A 12,171-nucleotide genomic window follows, 5' to 3' on the forward strand; every position below is an offset into this window, starting at 1 on the left:
TGGTTTCTCCATCTCCCAGAGGCCATCAATGCTGGGCTCCCTCCAGGCCCTAGGGTGGGGAAGGCGGTCTGGCAGAGACCCTGCCCACCCCCCAGCAGGTCCTCCCCAGTCATCCCACCTGTAGTTGTGGAACCAATTGATGACGGTGTTAGTCTTGAGGTTGAGCTGGAAGGAGAGGAGCTCAATGGTCTGCTGGGAGGGGTAGGGCTCCAGCTGGTAGGCCTTCCTCAGGGCCTCCTTCTCCTCGGGTGCCAGCACCACGCGGGGCTTCTTGATCTGCAGGAGGCTCAGGTCCTGGGGCTGCAGGCAGGGGCTGGGGCACTCGGAGCACGTGGCTGGAGACTCGCTGTCTGAGCCGGTGCTGATGAGGCCGTACCTGCGCTTCAAGTAGGCTGGGACCGGGAGGGGAGGGAGGGAGGGAGGGCTGAGAGGGGCCTGACCAAGGGTCATCAATAGCCCCTCCCAACCCCCCAGGGGCAGCAGGGGCAGGGAACCCAGTAAATGCATCTCAATCTCAAATCATCAAAATGGGAGGGAAGCCCACTTCAGAACGGAGGAGGTAAGGGTCTCATGTGACCCTCACAGCGATCCCTGCGGTAAATGCTACCAACTCTTCATTTCAGATGAAGCAGAAGGAGGCGCACCGAGAGCGGAAGTAACCTGATAAAAAGGTCACACAGCCAGGAAGTGGCAGGCCAAGTTCTCAATGTCAAAGTTGTCTGGCCAACAGCCCAGCTGTGGCCCTGGGCCACATGGCCCTCACTGACCTTGGGCTCTCTTGTCTCATGAACTGCCCTGGACGACAACTTTTCAACTACTTGTACCTCATTTCCCAACCGGACCCTGAGCTTTTTAAGGTCCAGGAAACCCTTATGCCCAGCATAAGATTGGGCGGGCACACAGTAGGCGTTTTCAGGGATAAAATATTGGACAATGTAAGAATCTGCAATCTCCTTGCCCCCCACCCCTACCCCAGGAACCTTGTTGGCCAGGTCAGTTCGTGCTTTGTTGTGCAGAATCTGGGAAACTGGCACTGGGGATCTATCCATATATTATACATTAGGGAGCTGGTGCGGAGGACTTGGGGGGGGGGGGCGGCGCCGCGGATCAGAGAGGGAGTGTTTTGCGGAATGTGCAGTAGAGTTGGTAAAGACTACAGACGCTATGGGTGTGGGAGGAAATGAGAGACGGGGGACAGAAATTTTCATGGCAGAAGTAGTAAATATTTTCATTGCTTTCAATAATATTCTTTCTGTGGGATTCCTATTTCTTGCAGTCCCGCACCAGGCTGAGGGTGGACCATTAAGGCCCTGGGTTTACTTGGGTTACAACCAGGTATGGTTCCCGTGGGAAAACCCGAGGCCAGCCCAGAGGACGCAGACCTCACCTTTCTTCTCCAGTTTCTTCATGTCCCTCAGCTTCTCCACATTGTGGGGGTCACTGAGCCACAGCTGCATGCGCACAAAGGGCTCCCGCCCCTTCAGGCTGAGCTTGTGCCAGGGTTTGGGCCGGGACAGTAGGTCGGACACAGAGCCCTGCGTCAAGCCCAGGATGCTCTCTCCAAACAGCCGCTGCCCTGGGGACAGGGGATGAGGCCGCCTGTCACTCACCCCAGGCCTGGCAGAGGAGCTCTCAGGAAACCAGAGAGGCAGAGGGGAGAACCCAGGATGTCTCCACTAACTCAGACACAGGGGAACCCACACTACCCCGTACCTAGGTTATTGTCTGTGAGAACCTCTTTGACCCTCTTGGTGATGGAGTAGGTGTCCAGCTCAGGGGACATGGCAACAATCTCCTGGATGCCCCCGGTGGCCTGGCTGCCTGAGCACGTCTTCCCACTCAGCGAGGAGCTGGAGCGTCCCTCTGGCTGCTGGTTCTCCTTGCTACTCTCCAATGCCAGGCTCAGGGGCTCCTGGGAACTTTTCTCGGGCTCCGGGGGGGTAGGGGGTGGGGATGGTGAGGACCTTGGTTCGGTGGGACTGGCTGTGGGCCAGAGAGAGAAAGAGAAGGTGGTTACTGCAACCTGGCATAGCCACACAAGGTTTCAGCAGTCTTGTCTGTTAGAGCCAAGAGTCCACAACAATCCATTTTGCAACTACCATGGTAACAGCTCAGGCAGGACCATCTTGGGTGGGAAAACTAGCAGATGAAAGTTTACATAGTCGCAAAGTATCTCCCACAAAATACTTATTAGTTACAAAGGAAAAATAGTAACCTTGTAGTAGAGATACCCAGCAGGTATCACCACAACCAAGCGATCAGATAATAGCACCAATCATGGGCCAAATCAACAATGGGAGCCTCCCGATATGATGCACGGAGGACACAGCATCGCATCCGTGATATTCCTGCTAAAAGTGCTCGGCCTGAATCTGATCATGACGAAGCACCAGACAAAGCTGGACCGAGACAGTCTATAAAATAACTGCTTCACTATAACTTCTTGCTTGTGCCAGATGTCTCCCTTACCAGATGAAAGCAACATCGATGATGAGGACAGTAACAACAAAGCTTCCTTTTATTGAGCGCTTACCACATGCCCAGTGTATTGCTACATGTTTTACCCCCATGATCTCTAGTCACCAAAAACATGTCTAGGAGGCAGGTAAGGAAACTGAGGCTCAGTGAGATTAAAAAAATATGCGCCCAGGTCACACAATGAGTAGTGGCAGCATTAGGACTAGAGCTCAGGTTTGCTTACACCCAACAGTGTCTTCTCATCCACTGACTATGATTTCCTAGAAGGCAGGAGGCGGTGGGTCATCTGTTGAGTGAATAAATTTTGGCTGGGACCCCTGATTACCGTGAAAGGTGTAAAGTGAAGCCTCCAAATTTTGAGTAGTGCATCAGAGTCCCATGTGGCTGGCAGCCCATGTCTGAGGTCTTGAGGATTCTATGTGCCACCTGCCCCCAAAATACCTATGTCATTACAGCTGCTCAAAGCCCTGTGCTAAGGATTCTGAGGCTGCATGCTGGATCCTCAGGAAAAAGACATTAATCAGTGACTCCGACAGAATCAGAGGGTGGGGCTCCAAATGCAAACTATTTCCTCTGGCACCACCTGGAAGTTTAAAACCAGTGATAGATGCACCCTCTGACTGAAGGAAGGATGCAAGGGGAGCAGGGACACCAGCTAGGAGCATGCTGCAGTCTTCTAGGGGAGTGATAATGGTGGCCGGGACAGTGGGGCCAGAGAGAGGGGTAGATGTGGGCAGTAAAGCAGATGCATGTGCCATTGCAGAGTGGAAGAGTGAGGGCTCTCTGCAGTTCCGGGGGCTGGCAGCAACCCTCAAAAGAACCCTGTGGGCACTCACCCTGGGAGGCGCTGGGCTGCTGGCCGATGGCGTGGCCGAGCTGGTCTGAGAGCCACAGCTGCATGCGGATGAAGGGCTCCCGCCCCTTCTGCGTCAGCTTGCTCCAGGGCTTTGGCCGGGACAGCATGTCGCTTACACTGCCCTGTGACAGGCCCAACACCTAGGGATGGATGGGGCAGGAAGGGTGGGTCAGCAGGCCCCGGGGACACAGGACATCACCTCCCCTCTCCCTCCAAGACCCTAGGGACCACTGTTCACTCTGTTCCCTGAGAGGTTAGGGCTGCCTCACTTGTTCTTCATTTCCCAGTGCCTGCTGAGTGCCTGTGCTGTACCCTCACCTGCAGTGCCCTTCCCAATTTCCCTACATGTAAAATTCCTACCTAGCTGTTAAGACCCCTCAAGTGCCCCCTCCTCCAGGAAGCCTTCCTGTATCTCCCACTTAGGTCACTTCTCCCTCCTCTGGGCTTGTCTGTTTGCCTGCTCCTCTGCTATGGGCAAAAGTGATGTTAAAAAACTCCTTAACTACTGGTACTGGAGGGGGACCAACCAATCAGCAGACCCCTGGCTGAGCTGGACCTTAACCCCTTTAGTGGCTGGGCCATCAGAGAGATGTAGGGTCCTGGAGGAGGGCTCGGGGGGTATTCCCAACCAGGTGGAAGTGTCTCCTGCTTTAACAGCTGCAGAAGTGAGCACCAGCTGTGCCCATGGCCCCCCTTCCCACAGGGCCCAGGGGCAGCTAGATAGAGAAATATGAGCTTTTGGGGTCACAAGGACTTGGGTTCGAATCCTGATTTTGTCCTGTTCTTGCTTATTTCCAGACCATGGGCACTGGAGGCTGACCCTCAGGTAGTCCTCTCCCAGGGTCCCTTGAGCCTCCTGCCCTCTCTGACCCTCCCGCCCCCATCTTCACCTTCTCCCCAAAGATCCTCTGGCAGATTCCGTTCTTGGCTAGCTTCTCCTTGACCTGGCGTGTCAGCTCCAGCGTGTCCACCTCACGGTACATATAGAGCTCGTACTGCTCTGGGGTCAAGGGTGGCACGGTGGGCTTCAGTGTGCGGGGCACATATGCTGGGTAGTAGGCCAGCCGCCCACCACTGCCTGACTCAGGGATGATCCCCTCAGCCTTGAGTTCGCCCAACCTAGGGGGCTCGTCCTCACCCCCGGCGACTTCGTCCTCAGGGACCGTGGGGGCCTCATCCCCACGGGGCCAGGCCCGTCCGTTGGGCTGGCCAGAGTAGCTGGAGGAGGAGGAGGAGAGTGAGGGCGACACGGAGGTGTAGGGGCGGCTGAGCAGGCCGCGGTCTGAGGCCCAGTGCTGATCGAAGTAGCCAGCATCGCCGATCTCTGATTTGACTTTCCGGATAATGCTCTGCACGAAGGCGGCGGGAGACAGGACAGTAAGGGATGTCTGTGTGGCACTGCTGCTGGTTCCCCCGCCGCCCCCACCACCGCCACTGCCAACACTGCTGTCCTCCTGCTTGACGTATGTCGGGGCACAGTTCTGGCTCACGGCTGCCAGCGAGGGCCGCTCTGGGGGGGAAGGAGGCACCGAGCGGCCCCTGGGGCCTGCCTCCATCTCCAGTAGAGCCTGCTGCTGTGCTTGCATCTCCCGGCGTGCCTGCTCCAGAATGTTTTTGATGGCATCTTCTGAGGTGTTGGCAGAGGCTGTGCCATTGGTGATGCTCAATGGGGCTGTGGAGTTCTTGGGCTCACCTGTGGGGTGCATGACACAGTGGCCAGAGGCCCATCGTCAGAACAAAGTTGTCACAGCATCAGTATTTATTTACTTATTTTATTAAAAAAAATATTTTATCTATTGATTTCAGAGAGAGGACGGAAAAGAGAGGAGAGAGATAGAAACATCAATGATGAGAGAGAGCCATAGATTGGCTGCCTCCTATATGCCACCTACTGGGGATCGAGCCCATAACCCAGGCATGTGCCCTGACCAGGAATCGAACCTTGACCTCCTTGATCATAGGTCAACGCTCAACCACTGAGCATGCTGGCCGGGCACAGTATCAGTATTTATACAAGCAAAATGTTGGAGGCAATTTTTGTGTCCACCAGTTGGGGACTGGTTAAGTAAGTTATGGTCCAACTATATAGAAGACTATTAGGCAGTAAAGATCACGTGGACAGCCCTGGCCGGTTTTGTTCAGTGGTTAGAGCATTGGCCTGCACAGGATGATCATACTTGATATGGGAGTGTAGCCTGGTTTGCCCTCACTTTATGTCAACAAGAGTATTTTCCCCTATGATTAAAAGTTTTCCTATCTTTAATGGCTCCATACCCCACTGAAGGGATAGCTTCTGCTTTACTTATCTGATCCCCCACTGCTAGACACTTAGGTTGTTTCTAGTTTATCACTGTTGTGACAATGATAAAGGAAAAGCTTGTATATAAGTCTTTGTGCCCAATCTGGGTGGGGCATTGTAGGTTCCTAGGGGGGAAGCCTCCCTCCACCCCTCCCAGGGAGCAGGTAGAGGGGAAGGCCCTTGGGAAACTCTTGGCTCCCAGCAGCAAGCAGAGGCTTGGGAATCGGGACACTTTCTCCAAGTCACCACCAGGGGACAGCAGACACTACAAAAGAGGGTGGGAGTGCTGAAACCTGTTCTAAGTCAGCAACTGTCTTATAACAATGTTGAGCTACACGGTGCTGGGCAGGGATGCCCCCTGACCATTGGGAGAGACAGCTACATAAGCAGAGTCATTTTTAACATGAAAAAAATACAACAATAAAGATATAATAATGATAATGTTAACTGTAACAATTGCTAATCTTTCAGATACACCTTCTGTATGCCAGGCCCTTGAGTGCTTGCATGCCTGATTTCATTTTATCATCCCACAGCCTTAAGGAGTATTAACACTGCCCTCATTTTATTTTTTAAACTGCCTCCTGTACACCCCCTACTGGGGATTGAGCCCGTAACCTGGGCATGTACCCTGACTGGGAATTGAACCTTGACTTCCTCGATCATAGGTCAATGTTCAACCACTGAGCCAAGCTGGCTGGGCAACACTGTCCTCATTTTAAAGATGAGAAAATAGAGGCACAGAGAGGCTATATAAACTTGCCCAGGGTCACACAGATAATAAAAGCAGGGCCAGAATTTGCACTACGGTGAACGTGGTTCCACTGCACTAAGCATATATATAATTTTGGGGATCCAAAAAGGGGCAGCATCCAATCCATCTGTACAGGGATGGGGGAGGGGGCTTCCTAGAGGAACTGATGTCTCAGTTGTCATAAAGTATGAGGAGTTGGCCAGGTGAAAGGTGTCTGGGATGAGAATGGCATTAGGGAGGTGAGCATGAGCATGATTATGGACAAGTGTCTCCTAGGGAATTAGAAGGTACAGGAGCAAGGAGGGTGAGACTGACAGTCACGGTGAGGCTCAGGCCTCGGTGTGTTTCACGAGCTCCTGTGTGATACTGATCACTGTGTCTCCTGAAAATTGAGGACATAGAATAATCGAGATCAGCGCTGTCAGAACTGTGTGATGAGGAAGACATTCTGAGTTATGCTGTCCCATACGGCCGCCACTTGTCACCTGTGCAGCATGGCTACTGAGGCTGAAGAAGTTGTAATTTTATTGAATTTTAATTAATCTGAATGAATACAGACATATGTGGGTAGTGGCTCCATACTGGATAGTGCAGATCCAGTGCTTTCCAGGCTGAGACCCTGCCTGGTTGCAGACTGTGCAAGAGGTGAAGAGGTTCTGACCTGTTTGGAATCCCCTCTGGGTGGACGACAGGGGAAGAGGGGTCGAGGCCCCGCCTCCTGCTCAGAGCAGGCCCCCAAGGCCTCAGGCCATACTCACCTCCCTTCTGTGACTCGATCTCCTTCTTGGCCTGCTCCAAGATGCTTTTGATGGCGTCATCTGAGCCTGTCTCTGGGGTGCGGATTCTTGGGGTGATACTGCCTGGGAGAGGCAAGGAGGCATCTGTCATGGGGACCTACATGCTGGGGGTCAGTCCCTAGAGCTGGGTGGGGTGAATGGCTGGGCCCCTCTTCCAAGGGCCAGGACTAGGGCCAGGAGAGTGAGGGCCAGACCATGAGTGTGTGCAGCAGGACCACTGCTGAGCTAGTCTACATGACACCCTGTGGACCTACAAGCGACTCTGGCTTGAAATAATAATAAAAAACAACAATGATCAGTTACCACCACAGCTAACAGTTCTCAAGCAGTTACTATGCCCTTTATTCATTTAACCCCTCTTGGAGGCTGATGGATAGGAAGTTAAAGTGAGCTGCCTGAGACCACCCCATGGGTGAAGGGCAGAGTTTGTGAAGTCAGAGCTTGGGCTCTTCACATGGATTGGCCTAAAAATCATGTCTGGTAAGGTTGGTGGTCACTCAGGCCGCTTGGATGGGTAAACTGAGGCTTCGAGGTGCTCAGGGGGTAGCTGCCAGGGCAGTCCCTGACACCCAGCCTTTTCCCACCATTATTGAGTTGCCCCATGAGGGCCAGGTAGGGATAGGGGTAGCCACAGGCCCCAGGAAGGAGGAAACAGGATGTGTTTCCTTATTTTACAGTAGAGGAAAGTAAGACACTAAAAGGCAAAGCCACTTGCCTCAGGTCACACAGCTGGAGGCCACTGAGCCTGGCTCTGAACTCAGAGCCTGTGTTCTCACACCCCAGCCAGCGCCTTGTCCCGGGCTTGGCGGTGGGAAAGGCCCACAGCCAGCACTCACCTCGCTGCCGCACCTGGATGGTTCTCAGAGCCAGCACGTTCTGCTCGTCCGACAGGAACTGCTTCATCTTGATGAAAGGCTCCTTGCCCTTCACCGTGAGCTTGCGCCACGGCTTGGGCCGGGCCAGGATCTCGCTGACTGAGCCCTGCGACAGCCCCAGAACGTAGTGGCCAAACACTCGTTGCCCGATGTTGTGTTTGAGCAGCTGCTCCTTCACTTGGAACGCGATCTCCGCTGTGTCCAGTTGCTCCTCCTCTGCTCCGGCCCCTGCCCCGGCTGTGCTGCCCCCCCCACCATCAGCTGGCTCGAGGCCCCCAGGTGGCTCAGGGCCAGAGGCTGGGGTGGCAGGGGCTGTGGGGTGCTTGGCACCGTAGAAGGCCGGGGAAAACACCAGCAGGCTGCCTGCCTCTCCTTTGAAGGCAGCCGGGGGCATGATGTGCTTAGACAGTAAAGCGTCCCCTACCAGTCTCTCTCCTGAAGCCAGGCCAGGGAAGGGGGACAGCGAGAAAGTCCGAGGGCCATCAGGGCACAGGCTAGGGCCCAGCAGGGGCTGCCCGGGGCCTGGGGACAGGGGGTCTTCTGGCCCTGGTGGTGGGAGCTGCGAAGGAGACGGGTAGGACTGCTCAGTGCCCAGGGAGTCCTTGATGGAATCGTCCTCCGAAGGGTCCTCCTCTAGAGACAGACAGAGGGAGAGAGAGACATGAAGAGAAATGAGGGACATACACAGAGAAAGAGAAACAAGAGAGACAGACAGAAAAAGAGAGGCAGAGAGAAATTACATGAGAGAAATCATGCATGTGAGAGAGGCAGGCCGACAGTGAGACTCAGAAAGAGACGGAGGGAGACAGGCAACGACAAAGTGAAAGACAGAGACAGAGGGAAAGAGAGATAGAAAGGAGACAGAGACAGTGAAGGACAGAGAGAAACATACATAGAGACAGAAAGTCAGAGGCAGAGAGAGAGGAAGTGGGGAGAAGAGGGGTGGGGAGAGAGTGCTATAGGCGTCCAGCAATTTTGCCAGCAGCCCCTCCCCCATTCTTAAATCCCCATCCTTCAGGGCAGCAGAGCTTCAGCTGGGGCCACACAGCTAAAAGGCTGGGGAGCCCCTGTGCAGGCAGACGGGGCAGGTGGCTGGGAAGGTGGTCTGGAAGACAGCAATGTCTGTGGGCCACTTCCAGCCGCTCGCTGTGGGGTGCGACGTGAATGCCCTCTTGGTCTCGAGACCTCATCCTACTGCTCATGAAGGCTTGGGGCTGGGTGGAGCCTTTGGTGGCCTTAGGTGGTCTGAGTGAGCTGTGTGTTTCGAGTGTGTGTGTGCATGTGTGTGCACATCTGTGGGTCAGCTGCCAGCTGGCCTAAGCCGTGGCTGGTGCCCAGCTCAGTGCCAGACACACAGCAGGTGCTCAGTCAATGTGCACCCCTTTCTCCATCTCTCCTCCTAAGTGGAAGGCAGTGGTCTGTGGGCCTGCAGGAGGCCAGAGACCCACAGCAGCCCCACCAGGCCCCTCAGCCCCAAGAAGGTCCTCTCGCCTACCAGGGCTGGCCAGGAGACCCGGCTTTTCCAGCAGAAACTTCTGTACAGGGAAGAAGGCCTCCTTCGCTGTGAGCAGCGAGTCCTCGGGCTTGGACAGGCTCTGGGGAGACAAGAGCCCGGGCTGAGGGGGCATGGCTGCTGAAAGGCTCTCCAGGGCAGCCTGCCTCATGGGCGGGGGTGGGAGCTGGTAGAGTGGAAAGACGCTCACCTGGGGGAGGCTGCAGGTGCTGGAGGCCAGCTTCATGGCTTTCAGGATGCTGCCGGAGAAAGTGGGTAGTGTGAGGCCGCTGGCCGGGAGTGGCCTGGGGAGAGGCACTTCCACCAGCTCATCTCCTCTGGCTGAGAACAACTGCCCTCACCCTCTGACCCTGCACTACACCGGACTTATGGTAAAAACGGTGTTAAGGAGCCAGCTTATGAACTGGTTCTGATGTACTGGTTCAATGTTAGCAGGAGGGGTGCTGTGCTGACTCCCACACTCACCCACTGGAGCTTATCTATAAGATCAACGCATCATCCCCCTCCCCCCAGTCACACCACCAACAAGGCTGCTTTGCATGTTCTCCTACAGGCAGCTCGTGATGGGAAAGGACCAAGCATGACCCAGGGTACCAGTGGAGAGGAGACAAGGGCACCACAAAGTGGAGTGTGCCGGGAGGGAGGAAGGTGATGTACTCTGCCAAGTGCCCTCCCCGCCTGCCCAGGTGGCCCCAGGGAAGAGGGCTAGGGGTCTGTGGAGCCCCACTCTGCATAGTACCTCAGCTCTGTTTTAATTTCTTCATAGTCAGACTGTGCCTGGAGCTTCTCTTCGAGCTTCTAGAGGAGCAAACAGACAGTGAGACTGGGCTGTCCTTCTGCCCGGGGATGCCCCATGCATCTCCCGTCTGCTCACCTCCTCCCAGGACCTACCTCGATGGCCTCTGACTTGGCTGTGAGCTGCCGCTCCAGGTCAGCAATCTGGTTGGCGGAAGCCTCCTCCAGCTCCTGCAGAGAGTTCTGGAGATGCTGCACATCCTTTAGCAGCCGCAGGATTTCCCGGTCCTTGGAGGCCAGGGCAGCCTCAAGCCGTGGGCCCGAGCACAGAGCAAAGTTCACCTTATCCTGAGGACAAAGGGTGGCTTTGAGGGGCCACAGGGCTCGCCTCTCCACCCTGAGTCCCAAACAAAATGGGAGACCCATCTGTGCTCCGGTTCTGGTACTGACTCCCCAGAGTGATGGGCCCCTCTGACAGGCCCGTGGCTTTCCTCTTCCCGCCTCCTGGTCTTTGCTCAGGCTGCACCCACCAGCCTGAATGCCCTTCCCTCCACTCTTGAAACTAAAAATGCGGGAGGGGAAGTGATCAGGGAAGATTTTTCTGGGGGAAGATGTGTCTAAACTGTGATGAAGTTCAAGGACACATTAGTGATTTAGAAGACTGCTTGGCAGCATCCATTGAAGGGGAACATATGCTTCCACTATATGCAGGAGAAATGCAGGCCACTGTGCACCAAGACCCTGGGACACCAGGATGCATGTTCACAGCAGACCTCTCTGTAACAGCCTCAAACTGGAAACGCGCTCTAAATGTCTACCAACAAGAGAATGTGAATAGACTGTGATATGTTCCTAGATGGAATACTATACAGCAGTGAAAACGAATAACCTACGACTATGCCAACACAACATGGATGGCTCTCCCAGGTATGACATGGAGCGAAGAAGCTGGACACCAAGGTGTGTGTGTGATTCAATTAAGATCAGCTACAAACACAGGCAAACCCATCTGTGTTCTTAAAGGTCAGGGTAGTAGCCCCTGGATGGAGGCACGAGAGGGCTTCTTGGGGACTGGGAATGTCCTATTCGCTCTAGATGCTGGTTATGGGATATATCCCTGGTGCAAAATTCAATGTGCTGTACACTTACAATATGCACATTTTCCCTTATGTATATTATACTTCAATAAAATGTTTGTTAAAAAAGAACAACAAAAAAGTCGTTAGCTGGGTGAGGAAGTGGTGGGAACAGGGTGTTCCAGGCAGAGGGAACAGCATAGACAAAGGTCTGGGTTTCTAAACCGGGTGCAGGATGTTTCCATTCGGGGCAGGAGGGTTAGGGTTAGCCCTGAGACCCTGCAGCCACAGGCCACATCAGGGATGGTCCTTTCCTTCTCCTCATTTACCTCCAGCTCCAAGCCCTACTGCTTCTCTAGGTTTTAGGAAATGGTCCCTTTGTCCTGGATGAAGATGAAGAGGTTGCTGTGTGAGGGAACCTGAAGTCAGGCTGATTTTCAGCTCAGTCACAAGTGAATCTAAGACGCATTACAAAAACAAAGCAAAACAAAACAAAAACTCACCACTGCCAACCCCGGGTATTCTTCCATGGAGATAAATGACAATTAAAACAGGAAGCGGATGCCATTAACACATTAAATTAATTAGCATCGAGCACCACTGTTGTGCTCCCCCCTCCCCCAAACCAGCCAAGTTCCCAGTGGCTGATTAGCACAGGCATTTGCTGGGTTCCATGGGGGTTAATTAAGAACCATCAGCAAATTCTCTCTTAGGCATCATGAGCTCCCGCTCTCTGTCTCTCTTGTGTTCACTCTCTGTGTTGTGCAGACATCTAGGCACTTCGACAC

General features: G+C 54.2%; 1 protein-coding gene across 1 annotated transcript in view; it reads right to left on the minus strand.

The window, feature by feature from the left end:
- CUX2 (cut like homeobox 2) overlaps positions 1-12,171 on the minus strand; it is a 163,197-nt gene that overhangs the window by 6,240 nt on the left and 144,786 nt on the right. The window contains exons 11-21 of the mRNA XM_087828549.1: positions 10,464-10,655; positions 10,312-10,370; positions 9,763-9,811; positions 9,555-9,654; positions 8,021-8,692; positions 7,146-7,247; positions 4,225-5,027; positions 3,315-3,474; positions 1,714-1,983; positions 1,388-1,576; positions 119-392 (exon numbers count right to left, since the gene is read on the minus strand). Of these exons, the coding sequence (XP_087684675.1) occupies positions 119-392; positions 1,388-1,576; positions 1,714-1,983; positions 3,315-3,474; positions 4,225-5,027; positions 7,146-7,247; positions 8,021-8,692; positions 9,555-9,654; positions 9,763-9,811; positions 10,312-10,370; positions 10,464-10,655 (2,870 nt within the window). The remainder of the gene's footprint in view (positions 1-118; positions 393-1,387; positions 1,577-1,713; positions 1,984-3,314; positions 3,475-4,224; positions 5,028-7,145; positions 7,248-8,020; positions 8,693-9,554; positions 9,655-9,762; positions 9,812-10,311; positions 10,371-10,463; positions 10,656-12,171) is intronic.

The sequence above is a fragment of the Miniopterus natalensis genome, chromosome 20 (genome assembly GCF_054644295.1).
Source record: "Miniopterus natalensis isolate mMinNat1 chromosome 20, mMinNat1.hap1, whole genome shotgun sequence".
NCBI classification, from domain to species: domain Eukaryota; kingdom Metazoa; phylum Chordata; class Mammalia; order Chiroptera; family Miniopteridae; genus Miniopterus; species Miniopterus natalensis.